The sequence below is a fragment of the Penicillium maclennaniae genome (genome assembly GCF_028827695.1).
Source record: "Penicillium maclennaniae strain IBT 15551 chromosome Unknown utg000005l:1.0-2652337.0:1.0-2654196.0, whole genome shotgun sequence".
NCBI classification, from domain to species: Eukaryota; Fungi; Ascomycota; class Eurotiomycetes; order Eurotiales; family Aspergillaceae; genus Penicillium; species Penicillium maclennaniae.
In genome coordinates, this window is record NW_026623217.1 from 1,913,800 (window position 1) to 1,929,166 (window position 15,367).

At 49.9% G+C, this 15,367-nt stretch overlaps 5 protein-coding genes across 5 annotated transcripts; 2 read left to right on the forward strand and 3 right to left on the reverse strand.

Moving 5' to 3' along the window:
• Window positions 1–70: 70 nt before the first annotated feature.
• On the reverse strand, window positions 71–2,511 carry N7477_005948 (Zn(II)2Cys6 transcription factor; the record flags this gene model as incomplete). Its single annotated transcript, XM_056967611.1, has 4 exons — window positions 71–84; window positions 134–2,044; window positions 2,101–2,268; window positions 2,361–2,511. 4 exons carry the CDS (start codon window positions 2,509–2,511, stop codon window positions 71–73), a joined length of 2,244 nt encoding a protein of 747 aa, XP_056822365.1.
• A 2,359-nt stretch (window positions 2,512–4,870) lies between these two features.
• On the forward strand, window positions 4,871–6,892 carry N7477_005949 (methylisocitrate lyase ICL2; the record flags this gene model as incomplete). Its single annotated transcript, XM_056967612.1, has 5 exons — window positions 4,871–5,264; window positions 5,320–5,608; window positions 5,663–6,075; window positions 6,126–6,549; window positions 6,598–6,892. The coding sequence occupies 5 exons, from the start codon at window positions 4,871–4,873 to the stop codon at window positions 6,890–6,892; spliced, it is 1,815 nt and encodes a 604-aa protein (XP_056822366.1).
• A 265-nt stretch (window positions 6,893–7,157) lies between these two features.
• On the reverse strand, window positions 7,158–8,956 carry N7477_005950 (cytochrome P450; the record flags this gene model as incomplete). The annotated part of the gene is made up of 5 exons (XM_056967613.1): window positions 7,158–7,271; window positions 7,337–8,089; window positions 8,172–8,290; window positions 8,343–8,586; window positions 8,660–8,956. The coding sequence occupies 5 exons, from the start codon at window positions 8,954–8,956 to the stop codon at window positions 7,158–7,160; spliced, it is 1,527 nt and encodes a 508-aa protein (XP_056822367.1).
• A 1,603-nt stretch (window positions 8,957–10,559) lies between these two features.
• N7477_005951 (uncharacterized protein) lies at window positions 10,560–11,855 on the forward strand (the record flags this gene model as incomplete). Its single annotated transcript, XM_056967614.1, has 4 exons — window positions 10,560–10,730; window positions 10,785–11,284; window positions 11,341–11,408; window positions 11,461–11,855. The coding sequence occupies 4 exons, from the start codon at window positions 10,560–10,562 to the stop codon at window positions 11,853–11,855; spliced, it is 1,134 nt and encodes a 377-aa protein (XP_056822368.1).
• A 1,526-nt stretch (window positions 11,856–13,381) lies between these two features.
• Window positions 13,382–14,814, reverse strand: N7477_005952 (DUF3237 domain-containing protein; the record flags this gene model as incomplete). Its single annotated transcript, XM_056967615.1, is given in 5 exon segments — window positions 13,382–13,410; window positions 13,488–13,770; window positions 13,836–14,660; window positions 14,694–14,768; window positions 14,779–14,814. 5 exon segments carry the CDS (start codon window positions 14,812–14,814, stop codon window positions 13,382–13,384), a joined length of 1,248 nt encoding a protein of 415 aa, XP_056822369.1.
• Between the last annotated feature and the right edge of the window lie 553 nt (window positions 14,815–15,367).

A 15,367-nucleotide genomic window follows, 5' to 3' on the forward strand; every position in this document is an offset into this window, starting at 1 on the left:
TCGTGGAAACTTAGTATGGTTAGCGGAGAAGATTACTTCACCGTACTGGTCACCGTGTAGGTGAACAGTTTTATCCGAGGAAGACTGGATCTCGTTAGCAAGTATCCATTGACATCATAAATTTAATCATTACCTTCCCATCCCCATTCTCCCATAACGTTAACCCAATGCAATCGGCTCCTCACAGTTCTCTCGAACTGGATGTTTTCCAAGGGCGATAGAGCCGACCCTCTTCTTTGAGATCCGCTCTTCATATTCGTAGATCCAATTTTCCCCCGCATGCACATATCATGATGGTCTGTCGAGTTTACGCGTCCATGAAGAGATCGCGGCCTGGGATACGGTGATCTCATCCCTTGACTGCCCGTATCTTCGCTAGAATTGAACCCAGGTCTCCTCGGTGGTGGGAGGTCATCTTGCTTCTGCGCTTTGAGTGCGTCTCGTCGAGCCCAGACTTCTCGTAACACGTCAAGGCAGCGATCGACACCTCCCAGCATCAGGCGGGACTGAACAGTGTTCCATCGGTCTAAGACCCATCGCCGGTCTTCTTCGCAGTCAACTTCGGCTCCGGCAGCTAAGAGGGGGAACATCTGGATGATCGTTGTGCGAGATGTCGGGGGCACGGTTGCCAAAAGGATCAATACGCGCTTTGCGAGTCCCTCAGCGGACTCAGAAGGCATTTCGGGGACGGCTTGGTGGAGATATAATAGTGTCGCCCAGCGATATGCGTGCGCCATCTGGATACTGTGTTGAACCTCCGAAGTGGGATCTTCGGGCGGTTCAAACCAGCGTGGTGGCTGCCAATCTTCAATCAAAGACTTCAGCTCCATTCCCTGTGACACGATTGACAGCGAGTTTGTCACGGTCTTCCGCACTCGCTGAACCAACCTAGCCACTCGGCCAATTAGCGGGAATAGAGTAGCAGCACAGCCCATCAATGGATCAATTTCATGAATAGCATCACCAGGAAGATGGAAGATAGACGGATTTAAATCCTGAGGCCCAGATTCATCCAAGGAAGTAAGTCTTGCAATGACATCCATATAAGTCCATGTGTTGTATAAGAACCGAATACGATCCAGCTCGTCTGCATTGAGACCGCCCTGGAGACCAGCATTCAGAACCTTCAACATCAAAGCTTTGGCGCCCCGCAGATGTTGGACACATGTGCGCGTGTTCTGGTCCCAAGTGTCAGCGAATGCCAAGGCTAAACTGGTTGCTAACGCGGTGTCTGCGCGCATGTTTTGGATTTGTTGCCTTAGGCAAGTGATACTCTGTCGCATATGCTTCACGCCTTGGACTCGGAGAGACGGGTCTTCTTTGGCTGCGTGGAATGCTGATAGGGCGAAAATTGCATGATACAAAGCAGGAGTGCTTTTGGCGAGGGGCCAGATTAGAGTACGCCACGGATTTTCGGACACTCCATCCTTCACGGATAGAATACCACAGGTGAGCTTGTCAAATCGTAACGCTAACAGCTCCTGGCTTTCTGGTGCGAGCGGAGGTTGACTTGGGAGACGAGATATATGCCGAAGACTATCCCCCTGATCTGGAAAGGTCAAGTTCCAAGGTCCAGCACCGAGATCAGATTGCCTGACGATCTCCTCAATGTCCTCGTTGTCTTCGCCCAGTAGGTGGGAGAAGCTAAGAGATTCATAGTCAGTTGGTAAACCTGGATCATACGGTACCGGACCTGCATCACTATCCAGACCTTGCTCCAGAAAGATTTCATCTGAGAATGGAATATGTTGAAAGGGTCCAAGGAAAGAATGAAAATTCAAGGAGTCATCAGCGGGAACAGATACCCCGATTGGGGTATCTGACTCTTCCGCTGCCGTTCTTTCATCTCGAAGGTCACAGAACCCGTCAAAAGAAAGGGCCTCAGCAGACAGATAACTCTTGATGCTAGCAGGAGAGCTATGCAATGAGGATTCCGGGGGAGATGTTATGACAGAATGCGCAGCATGTATTCTGGGGGTAGGATACTCGGTATTCGGGGGCGTTGGGATACCTCCGGGCTCAGTCAAGGAAAGAGGAGCATTTGCTATATCGATAAGTAACGATCCACTAAGTATCTCTTCCTCGAGTGGATTTGCTTACGCTTCTGAGCCTTGGTGGGCCGCCCCACCGCTAGGTTGGTCTCTTCAAAGGGCCGCCACTTGAAATCCTTCTTGTATCCGCCACACTGAACCTTTCGCCTTTCGCACTGGTGACAAGCCGGTTTGGTTTCATCGCACTTCAGCCGCTTCGCCTTGCAGGTGATGCAACCTGGGCGATGCGGATAGATCGGGTCAGTAATCTGCGCAAGTGGATAGGCCCAGCGGCGCTATTCACAGTAAATTTGTCCGGCAAGATCGTACCATTGCGGCTCTTTGTCTGTTTGGGCTTTTGCGCCGCACTTCCGATCTGCTTCGCCCTTTTGGGAGGCGAAGCAGGCTTGCCCCGCGTGAACGGGACGGTGTCGGACGAGTCTAGGATCGTGGACGGCGATGGGATGTTGATATTTTCCATAACAGATCGTTATTATTGATGATATATGGAAGATTCAACAAGAAATAAAGCAAATATAATGATGACCAAGGGAAAGGGGAAAGATAAGACGGAAGGTCCACGAATGACACAAGGCAGATAGGAATCCGAGGAGGAGTTGGTGATAAGGCCCATGCGGGGGTCGTCGCCGATCTTGGAGAAGCGTCTGAGGGGATGTTCAGAAGTCCATCATTAGAATCCCAACTGGCTTCTGCGTTGGCAGATTGAACTATGGCGTCCAGTTTGGGGCTAGATCAGGTAGGCTGTCTCGTGCTCTGAGGCTATACGACCTATACGATCGGCCTCGCGATCTTGGTAAAGCGGGACAGGGACGTGCGGGGAAAAACAGACAAGCAAATCTTTGCTTCGGAGAGATTCCGGGTTGTTCGCCCGTAAGCCTCAATTGCAAAGGCAAGAGAGAAAGAAATGTTTTTCCAGCGCTGTCTATCCCGTCATTAGCTAGCTGCACTCGTTGTGCATCCTTCTATTGCGTTTCTAAATGTGTTCTTTTGTACGTTCCTTAGCAGGTTATGCGCCCAAAACTACTCTCTGAGTACCCAGGGCACAGTTACTGTCAATACTCATGAGTGGGCCACTGGCGACGATGGCATATCTATTCCAGAGCCATAGGTTTCGTCCATGAGTGACGCCAGTGGTCTTGTCATCAATGTCTTGCATTTACTCTTCACCTTTTTCCTTCTTCGTCAAACGGCTTTTAGTTTGACTGTCCCTGCTCTCCGATTTGAAGAACATGCCGGCTCCTGGGCCCATGCTGGAACTGGCGTTGGTTCGCATATTGTGTGGACAGCAGATCCATCTCCTGGCGAATGGATACGGCAATATGTCTCTCATCCAATGGGACTGCCAAGATGTCTTTAGGGGCGTACTCGGACCGGTACCCGGTCACGACACCTTGGTCGTGGCGCTAGACTAGCACAGGACGGAGCTCATGGGCCACCTCGTATGTGTCATTGACCTGGACTCCCCCGCATGCATGGATCTTCACGTTCTCTTCGCGTTGGAACTTATCTGACTGGGCATACACTAGGCTGGATCTCGCAGTGAGTTTTAATTTCACCCTCTCTAGTCAATAATCTCGAGGTGACAAAATACTGTTGATCGTGCCGTGGTTCCGGCGATGTACAATACTTGCCGGTTCCAACTTCTTCAGGACTGGCCATTGGCTGATTCTGCGATGTATCAGTATTTATTGCACTTCGATCAAGAGTGGATGGAGCGGGTGCGCGGCCTTGACACGCACCTGGAACAATGGGAGGGATCAGTGGGTCCCGTGGAGAAAGTTGAGTGTATACTGTAGCTGGCATCGAGAATTGGATCGGTGGGTCTCTAGATTTGGCGCCTTGGCGCCAAACCCTTTTAGAAACCAATTCTCGAGATCAGGTGACAAAGAAGGTTTAGCGCAGTACGGTGACCAAGCCCTTACCTTCTCGTATGTAAGCTCTAGACTACGCACTTTCCATTATAATAATATGGCCGACGATCTAACCGTTCGATATATCTAGATATCCCCTAGATATTTAGTAAATATTTAGTATTACTACCTATTTAGATCTAGAAATAACCTAGATATCTAGGGTATATGTGTAGTAAAGCTTAGTATATGTCCCCTATGTTAGTCTCTCCTTGAATATCCCTTAAATATCTGATAAATATCTACTAAATATCTAGTAGATATCTGTTCTTAAAGGTAAATAATAGTCAGACTATATGTTATAAAGATACAAGGTACTACGTAGATATATATAGGAAAAAAAAGTTATAGAAGAAACTAGATATTTGCTAGATATCTAAGGGATATCTAGTAGATATTTATAATATGAGGAGATATATGATTAAGGCCTAGGGGTAAGGGGAATAAAGGGATAGGGCGTGAAAGAAGGTAATATAAGAAGCGAGGGTGTATGCTAAGGTATTAAAGTGAATACCGCCAGTCTTGGATGCTAGCCCTAAATAAGAAGGCGGTAAGCCAATTCTAGAACTCAACTGCTTCCTGGAGAAAGTTCCCCGAGTCAATGGCTACTCTGGCCCTTGAGTCCGAGCATAGACAGGGCAGACAAGATCGACTGGATGCCAGACTCCGATCCAATGGACACCAGAATGTAAAGGTGAAGTACCGAGCGCAGTGAACAAAACGGATGAACACGTTCCTCGCTGGAAAGCTTAGTAAAAGTGGCGGTTATCGGAGGCGGGGAACCCCAGAAAGCGTGACAACTGCGCGGCCCGAGGTCGAACGGCCTTGTAAATACTACACCGAACCGGGACCTTGCACTCTCTTTCATTTCACCTCCCACCCCTTTCTCGCTCAATCACCACCTCAATCATGCTTCGATTGATTCCGCGACGAGTACCCCGTCTCCCCATCACGACTGCTCCCCGTTTGGCCCTGCGCTCGTTCACATGCGGTTATCCTCGGATGTCGTCACCGACCGTCCAGCCCCCCGTGTCTACGACGCTGCCATCTGACGCATTCCAGCTGTTGTCGACCGCCGACAAGGCCGGATCTGCTGAAGATGCGCTCTTCGAACAGCAAGTGCGGGATGTGGAGGCATGGTGGAGCTCGCCCCGTTTCGAGGGTATCAAACGTTCTTATAGCGCGGCCGACGTGGTGAGCAAGCGTGGCTCGCTGCAGCAGTCATACCCCAGCTCTTTGATGGCTCGCAAGCTGTTCAATCTCTTAAATGAGCGTGCGGCGGCTGGAGAGCCGGTACACACAAGTGGGTTGTGAGCCCCTCCTTCCACTTCCATGGGGCTAACATAGCGGATATGAAGTGGGTGCCATTGATCCTGTACAGATGACCCAGCAGGCTCCCAACCAAGAGATCCTCTATATTTCGGGCTGGGCATGTTCTTCGCTCTTGACTTCCACTAATGAGGTTTCTCCCGACTTTGGCGACTACCCGTACAACACGGTGCCCAATCAGGTTCAGCGTATGTTCAAGGCCCAATCGATGCACGATCGTAAGCAGTGGGACGCGCGACGAAAAATGTCTGCTGAAGAGCGCAAGTCTACACCATACATTGACTATATGCGACCGATCGTTGCGGACGGTGACACCGGGTACGTCTTACCCCGATGGTGAAACTGACATTCAAAACTGACTTGAAATCAAAGACACGGGGGTTTGTCGGCTGTTCTCAAACTCGCCAAGCTGTTCGCAGAGAATGGTGCTGCGGCCGTGCACTTCGAGGATCAGCTCCACGGTGGAAAGAAGTGTGGCCACTTGGCGGGCAAAGTGCTTGTCCCGATGGGCGAACACATCAATCGCTTGACTGCTGCGCGTTTCCAGTGGGATATGATGGGTTGTGAGAACCTTGTCATTGCTCGTACTGACTCCGAGAGCGGCAAGCTAATTAGCAGTGCCATTGACGTGCGCGACCACGAGTTCATTCTGGGTATTACGGAGGAGGTCGAGCCGTTGGCTGAGACTCTGCAGGCCATGGAGCGTGAAGGCGCGACTCCTGCAGAGATTGACGCCTTTGAGCTTGATTGGGTGAAGAATCACAAGCTTGTCTCTTTCGATGAGGGTACGTTATAACCCACCCCCGGAGTCTGTACCAATACTAACCTTCCGCAGCTGTTGACGCACATCTTCAGGCCGAGGGCGCTTCTCAATCGGCACGGGATGCCTACAAGGCCCATGTCAAGCAGAATCCTGATCTTTCCTTCTCTCGTCGCCGTGCTCTGGCTAGCGACTTCACCAAGACCCCGGTGGTCTGGTCGTGCGACAGCCCCCGTACTCGTGAAGGGTACTACCACTACCGTGCGGGATTCCCAGCAGCGACCAAGCGTGCCAAGGAGTTTGCGCCTTACGCCGACCTCTTATGGGTCGAGACCGGCGATCCCAACGTCGAGCAGGCTGGCACTCTCGCGGGTGAAGTTCGCGCAAAGTACCCGGGCAAGAAGCTCGTGTACAACCTGAGCCCTTCCTTCAACTGGATGGCCCAGGGCTTTGATGAGGCTTCTTTGAAGTCCTTCGTCTGGGACATCGCCAAGCATGGGTAAGCTTCAATTGCTGTCTATCGTCAAACTCGAGCTAATCCTCCCAGGTTCGTTCTGCAATTGATTTCTCTGGCTGGCCTGCACAGCAACGCAACCATAACCACTGAACTCTCCCGCGCATTCAAGGATGAGGGTATGCTCGCCTACGTGAAGCTGGTCCAGTCCCGTGAGAAGGATCTAGGTGTGGATGTCCTGACACACCAGAAGTGGAGTGGTGCTCCCTACATGGATGGTATCCTTGGTGCTATCCAGAGCGGAAGCAGCAACAGCAAGAGCATGGGCGAGGGCAATACTGAGAAGGGTAAGGTCTCCACCGTGCTTAGCGAACACACAGCAAGCTGATCAACGCTCACAGATTTCTAATACGTCTTCGTGATAAATTTTTCCCATCGTCACTGTCGATATACGCGAGCATCATGATTCTGCTCAAGTCGTGTTTCAATACCTTGATGTCAGTTAGACTGCTCCAACTTTAAAAAATTCCTCATATTATCAGTTTAAAGCAAATGTTTTAGCGAGTTGACCAACCCAAAGTTCCCGTATCGCTGCCAGGCAACTGAATTCAATAGAAACGGAATAAAATTCATAGCATTCATCACAGACTACATCAAACGTAAACAGCCGTATCTGTCCGCTCAAAGAACCGAACAGGAATATTCTTTTGATACAAGAACCAGGAATTAGTAATTTCCCACTCATGCTCCTGACTCGGCAATTCCATCTATAGCTCGTCAGCAAAACCGCACTCCAATGCCATGCCGAACCCCAGGTGCAAGAAAGACTTACATCAAAAGAGCTGAAAAGCGTCGCAATCAGCTTATAACTCTCCAACTGACTCAAATATCTCCCAAGACAAGCTCTCGACCCCGCTCCAAACGCCATATCAGCAGCCTTCATCTTCTTGATCCTTGCCTGGAACACCTCATCCGTCTCCTCCGGTCCCTTTAGCCAACGCTCCGGAATAAATGCCTCTGTATCAGCTCCGAAGACTTCTTCATTTCTACTGATCACCCACGGATTCATACCCACGACCGTATTCTCAGGCACATATCGTCCATCAGGGAGAGTGAATCCGCCCTTCGGAACAACTCGCTCGAGAATAAGACCCACGCCCGGGTTAAGACGCATCGACTCTCGCATCACTGCTTCGAGATACGTCAGATTCCTGATATCTTTCCATTTGGCAGGCAGGGTCAGATTAGCATTGCGAAGCTCGGAAGCGAGCTCTTTATGCACGGCCGGATGCTTAAGGACGTGGTAGATTGTTGCGCAAAGAGCTCCAGCGGTGGAGTCACTGCCTGCGAGGACGTTCGAGAGAAGGTACAGAATGACAGTGCCGTCGTTTACAAGCTCTGGCTGCTTTTTCTTGACTTCGAGGAATTTAGCTAGAAAGTCGATATGACCGGTTGGTGTGGTTTCTTCATAACGGGCTTGAAGTTGTTCCACGCTGAATATGTTGGCCCAGACGAATGTTGGTGGGCCGATTCGCATGATGGGATTTTTGTCGAAGAGGTAGTCTAGGTTTGGAATTTGACATATCTGAAATTGTTTTCGGGGGGTTAGTATGGATTGAGTCGTATGAACTATCAGGTATGTTTTTTGTAGGGGTGAGGATAATTACCGAGGCGAAGTAGTCGAGTGTTTTTGTCGATCTTCCTAGGAAACCCTTGTAATCGCAGCCTGCTTCAAGAATGCCCAAATCCTTGGAGAATGTGACTTGGCTCATTGCGTCCCATGCAACTAAGGTAATCCCGTTAGTTAATCGCTCAAGCACGATGGAATCCAGACTCACAGAAGTTGATGTATTCCGACACCTCACATGTCTTGCCCGGACGGACAAACCGCTCACGAAGCTTCTCGAGAAAGAGTTGGATGGTAATGTCCACATTGTGCTCCACGTCCTGTACTTTGCTCATGGAGTATAGGTTCTTGATTGGACGGATGAAAGTCGAGTGCCACTTCTCATCCTGATTCGAGAAGAGGTTCTTGTAACGGGTGCCTGAGACGATAACGTCATTGACGTTATACATATCACTCTAGGTAAGAATTATGAGCATACATGAACTTCCACGTCATCCAGAAGCATATGGAATTGAACCTATCGCGTACCTTAAGCCATGGGTTCTTGGTGTTGTACACTTGACCGATCAGGTTCGGATCGGAGAGACTGAGCAGATTGGGACCCATCCGAACGGCGGGTCCGTACTTGCGGTGAAGCTCATTTTGTGTGATATCGCAGCGTCCTTTGAACACGTCTTGCAGGCGCCATATGTTGGTGAAGCTGGTGGGAAGCGGGCCCGGAAAAGACCTCAGTGGGGAGCGGAGGTAGTTCCAAAGAAAGCGAGAAATGACAAGGATGCACACGGACAGAACGAGGTTGATCACTAGTTCTGAAATGGAGAACATGGTGTTGGGTCTTGAATATGAGGTTTTTTGTTCGGGCTACAATGGAGAATCGATTTGCGATGAGTCGAACGTGAACGTTGCTAGCCGGGTAGATGAATGATCATGGCCTACGCGATCTCCGCAGACCCCGTGCTCTTAGGCAATCGGTCCACTTTATCCCTTAGGCTAAAGCTGTGTGTGATGAAGATGCACGGACATGATGCTGGCTGATGGCGCGGTATCTCGACCAGGTGGTTGGACGGGTAGTCCTATGGTTTCCACTCTCATTTGGCTAATGGCGTGGTCAATGCTACATAGATGGCCGTGGTGGCTCAAGCATACTGGGACGAAATATGCTGAACAGAGACCTGGAGCTCCATAGACCAAGCTAGGGGGAGCAACAAGGGTGCCCTGGCGCTGAGTAGGTCGATTGTGTCATGCTGCAGATCGAAGAACCTTGATTGGATCAGACAACGTATTTCAATTGGCGTCTGCAGGCAGGGGATTACTTATAAGGTACATTTGTGATTGATAGGTCACGTTTTTGATATGACACCCCCCCGGCGGGGGGGGGGCGAGGGGTTACTACTATCTTGAGTCCTAACGGTGTGGCAAATTAAAAGGTCTGACGCTTGTTCTATCGCAATAAGTAAAATTAAATAACCTGAAGAAGAAGCGGCCCTTTCTGGGTTGTTCTTCGTCAAGCTTCTTTCTAATCTTCCACGAGCCTTACTATAGAATCCACCAAGAACCTGAAGAAACCGGCCCCAACGTGCGAGACGGTCCACGCCGCACTGACCGGATCGTCCCGCTGGGTAGAACGGGAGACCCCCGCTGATTCGGATGCGGTACTTTAAGAATGTGCTCTATCCAAAAACTAGATGCCACTATACCTGTACTTAGTCCATTCTGGGATAAGGTCCGAGTATGACAGCTGCAGCCCAACGCATTATTTAGTGCCCGCGCACGAGCAAAGAGGGGGGGCGAAAACGGGCTGAGTCCCGGAAGCCGGACCCGTTCAAGGTTGGCCGTTTCATATGCAGCCCACGACGTCTCGATTTGGTAATATCTCCACCACATCAACTGCCCATTGTTTCCACCCGATCCCCCGTGGCCGATCGCTGTCACTTGCTCCCGCCGTGGACTGTGCGTTGCGATCTATCAAATATACTTCGGGCGTTGCGGTTGGCGGATTCCCACATTGGGTGCATCCTTGAACTGGCAATTTGGGAAATCTAGGATGTTCCCAAGAGAAGGATCGTGTGAATCAGGTCATTCAATGGTTATTATGACAGGCGATTGTCAGTTCTAGACCGGGAGGGTACTTTGTCATAATCGGGATGCAGGGGTTCACTTCCGCGGTCTGGTCATGGCCCAATTTGACATTGTCTTCTTGTGTGATTGTGAGTCCAGTCACCTTTTTTGAGACAGCGCTTGAAGATCTATTGTTGCATCCTTGCCCACTCTTACTAGAGTCAAGGATGTCGGAAGCATTCTAAAGGGGGTCTTTGATATTTCTTATTCTCCCATCTTACCCTCAAAAGAATTGACCCACGAGCGAGCTTCACTCTTTTGCTCAAGTCCTCTCTCTATATGCCGACGGGGGTTACCTCTTTCAAACATCATGACTGCCGGATCAGCTTCTTTGGATGCCCAGAACCAGGGCCCGACGATTTTGGCAGTATGTTGGATTTTGGTTCTTATTCCTGCCGTGATGGTTGGGTTGCGAATTTGGTGCAAGATGATGCTGAGTAGAGGCCTTGGCTGGGATGACCTTGTGATTTGTCTCGCATTGGTATGAGATCCTCGCTTTACAGTATCATCCCCGAACACCCGCTGATTGCAATAGTCCATGCTCTTTGTCTACACGGCGCTTATCACCAAAGCTGTGCAGATGGGAGTAGTAGGCAGGCATGTCTTTGCGATTGAGAATGAAGAGATCGTACCGCCTGCATTAAAGCTCGTCTACATCAGTTTCGTGATCATTATCATTGGCTGCGTTCTTAGCAAGACTTCCTTCGCCATCACCCTTCTTCGGATCGTGACCAGGACATGGATGAAAGTTCTGTTATGGGCAATCATCGTCACTATGAACGCAATTATGTGGCTCTGTGCAATCTGCTATCTTGCTCAGTGCAGGCCGGCATCAGCCCTGTGGAATACCAAGCTGATGGCCACCGCCAAGTGCTGGCCCACTAGTGTGTTTGAGACGATCGCCCTCACGGCGGGCGCATACTCTGGATGCATGGACTTTATTCTGGCTCTCTTCCCATGGGTACTCCTATGGAAGCTCCAAATGAAGAAGCGCGAGAAATTCGGAATTGCCATTGCCATGAGTATGGGTGTCTTGTGAGTCAAACTATTCCTACAACTGCCTCTGGACCATCAACTCAGTATATTACTAGTGCGGCAGTAACCGCCTTCATCAAGACCTCCAAGCTGGTCAACGTCTCTCAAGTACAAGACTTCACCTGTAAGTCCATTCAGACGCACATTCTCGATCCACCCAACTAAAGAACAACCAGGGTTCTGCTCGACAATTATTATCTGGGCTTCCGCCGAGACAGGCCTCACCATCTTCGCCGCCTCGATTCCCTCCCTCCGAATCCTCTTCGTCCGCATGCGCTCCTCCAACTATAACCGCAGCAATCCACCCTCTTCCGAAAACTATCAACTCTCCGACAAACGCAATGGCCCTAAGCCATCCACGCAGCGCGATCCATACTATTACTACGGAGGCGATGCCGTTACGCTTTCAGATGGCCGGGACGATAGTAGTGTGAAGAGCATCCTGGGCAGACCGGGCATCACAACAACCCAAGAGGTGTTAGTGACGTACGAGCAGAATCTGGATGCTGATCGAGAGCTGGAAAGGTCGCGGGCTGTGGTGAGTCCAACGACTCCCACGACGCGCTACTAAAACGCCGCCTTGGCTTTTGATCCGGGCTCAGTCAAATGATTCTGGCTGCTTTTCTATTCTTGCCCTTGTCTCTGTGTAGTGATACCTGTTTAATCTGTTATAAAAGCGTGTAAACAAAAAGAACGGTGGGAAGCGAGACCAGTTGCTTGAAATGAAATTGGGATTATTGACTCTCCACTTCTCATCTTTTTCGTTACGGTTCTTCTTTGGATTGAGGGAATGGCAGCAACAGGTAGGAGCTATCGCCAGATGCTCATGCAAAATGATCTTCGGCCGTCATTTGAACCTTTTCAAGTGTCCTTTACACAATCAAATGAGGCCAGACATATCTCAATAGAACATGGGGCCTGATGTTGTCCATGGGTAGATACGAACGTATCTCAACCTCGATACTGTTTCCAGGGTAAACTCATTCAAAGTTGAGATGATCATGCGAAAAATGGAAAGGTGTGTGTCAATGTTCTTCAGAAAATATACCAAAATATCATAACGGTCGGGTTTGAAGAATGCAGGGCAAAACTTCAATCCCACATGGCCAGAGATATATTTCCGTATCTTTCTAAATCCTCGATTTAGAAAACGTTCCATTACAAGCGCCCACGTGCCTTTTGCTCACACTAGATCCCCCGCCAAAAAATTTTACCCTCCACCAAGGTCCCTCTCAAGCTCTAGATAGGAAAGCATACCAGGTACAGATGAACGCGGAGTTGGAGTACGAAGTATAGAGAATACACCGGCAATGACATGATTAGATAAAGCGGGGGTGGGATCCATGGAACCCAACCCTATGTAAATTATGGAGAAAAGCCCAAACGAAGTATTGATCAGTGTAAGGTTTTGGGGTCAGATAACACAAGTCAGGAATTAGAGATGAACCATTCCAGCTAGTTTGGTATTACTCGAGCTAGCAAGGGTTGGTATAAACGGTATGGGATCGGCCTCACGCTGCAGCCGGGTGGATACGTTTGTGAGTCTGGGATAAGGTGTGAATACGGCGGATACGGGACAAGTGAACATACCAGAACGTATTGTGAACTATAACGAGTAACGAGTCATGTATGCTATGTTTCACACTACATGGCTCGATTATAAACGCTAATTACTAGAAATTGAAGAGTTTGATTTTTGTAAAGCCTTTGAAAAGCGACTAAGGAATGAAACCCTGGTTCAATTGTTCAAGACATTGGGAAATCACGACATAACATCACAAACATATCGAGATAGACATAAAACCAAAACATAGGAAACCCTAACCCATATCAAGATGTTCGTAGAAAAGAGGTACATCAGAAGTCAAGAGAGAAAAAAGGAGAACATAGTCGGAAACGGAGCCTAGCTCAAGCATTTTATTTTAGCCAGTCATGGCTCTCCGTTCACAGCCCTGATTCACTGAAATGATAACAAGGGACATAAAAAGTTACGCCACGAGGGAACGATCGAAACGCAAAACACCATATTTTCCCATCGTAGTACTGCAGAAAGACATCGCTGAAGAACGGCAAAACAGTTAGAGTTACCATCCTGGTTTAATTGACACGGAATGAATCAAAGATCACTGAAAAAACCACAGATTAGTAAAGACGCGACGGATAGGGTAATATCGGGGATGAAATGCAAGTTGGAGGGACGTACCTTCTTGGCCTCGGCGGCAACCGCTGCCAACCCACATGAGAGTGTTCAGGAAGGTGTATCGCTCATCACCAGTTTCCATGGACAGGTTGACGCGATATTTGTAGCTGCTGGGATTGATGCCATCAGCCACACTGGGATCATTGACTTTCTCCAATACATCCTTCGCGCCGGTTAGCCAGCCCTCAGTCTTGACCATGATGAAAGCGGGGGGGTTCATCAGCAGTCTGGAGCAAGTAGTTGGCGCGCAGTTTCGTAGTCGAGTCTTTCGTAACGATCTGAGTGTCTTGACCGCCGGGCTGGGTGTGTATTAGCAATGGCGCATCATGTCATCTAAAGTTGGAACCTTACCAAAACAACACCTTTACCCCAACGACCGGCCCATTGCCCACCAACGTATGAGACCCATTCTTGGCCACCCCAGATGCTCTGACCAATATTCACCTTGGGGTTCAGTTTGATGCTCATGCGGAAATCAAGCTCCAGCGTGGGAACGGGGATTTGGAGTGACCGCGCGACATCGCCTTCCGGAAACGTGTGTAACAGGTTGTTGGCAGGAATCGAGTCTTTCATAACACTGAGATAGGTAGGGCATTCGAGCAAGTGCTGGCGCTGGCGACTGGTATTCTTGGCGCGGACCTGTTGGCAGTAGATGCACTGCACTGAGAGACATTTGTCCTCCTCCTTAGCGCGGAACTCCACAAAGGCCGCGTGCACGTCGTCCAGCGGCGGCGCAGGCAGATTGGATGTGCTGCTTTTAGCCTTTGGCTTTGGGGTCGGACGCGACGGCGCGACCGACGAGGGCGCAGAGCCCGGAGGACCTGGAGGGGGACCCGGGGTCGGCATGGGTGGGCGATTTTGTAACGCCTGCAGTGGAGTTTGCAACGGGGTCTGCATTGGAGTAGCGTGAGGATTGACACCGTTGGTCATCAATGCGCCATTGGGGGTAGGGATGGTAGGGCCTCCTGTAGGGACAGATGGTGTAGCTGTAGGGCCGTTGGGAGTACCGGGGTATCCATTAGGGGCGCCGATGCCGTTGGAATTGGGAGTAGGCTGAGAAGGCTGAGGCGCGTTAGGGTGTCCTCGAAGACCAGGACATTCAAGCAAATGTTGCTTCTGTCTCGAGGTATTCTTCGCGCGAATTTGTTGACAATAGATACACTGCACGGAGAGGCACTAAAAACGAAACGGGTCTCGTATGTTAGTGACGCTGGTCTGTTGTGGTGGGTTTGAAATATTACGAAATACACAGTCACGCACCTTATCATCTTCCTTGGCGCGGAACTCGACGAACGCCGCGTGCACCTTCCTGGTCGACGGTGCGACCCATTATGACTGATGTGAGGTAGGGAACCGATGCTATACCGGGGAAAAACGAAGTCGTAACGCGAGGGGAAGACACGCGTTGAGGTGTGGGGGGGGAAACTTTGGTTAGGGAAGAGAGAGGAGGGAGAGAAGAAATGGAAAGACCGAGACAGAATACGAGTGGCGCGGCTGGGTAACGCGCCCTGCGTAAGTTTGAGTCCGGGTATTTCACTCCTTTGTATCGTATCCTCGCTGTTTGCGCTTCTTTGTTTCGGTTCCTGTGAGGTGATTTGAATCAGACTTTTAATGTCAGAGATCATCAGTACGTGACTGCCCCTACCTGGTAGAGATGGTGGCCATGCTCTCTTCGATCTAGTGAAATCCCGGACTGCTGCGGAAACATCAACCAATCGAAGATTATGCGTGACATGATGCCAACGCCATCCAGTGAATACCACCACGAGGCATCTTGGAGCCTAGACAACCATCATACAAAGCTCAAGACGTAATAACATCTCCCTGAATCCGAATTAATAATGTAGTTTAACCACGCTCAGTGGTGCCTGCTTAGGTGACTA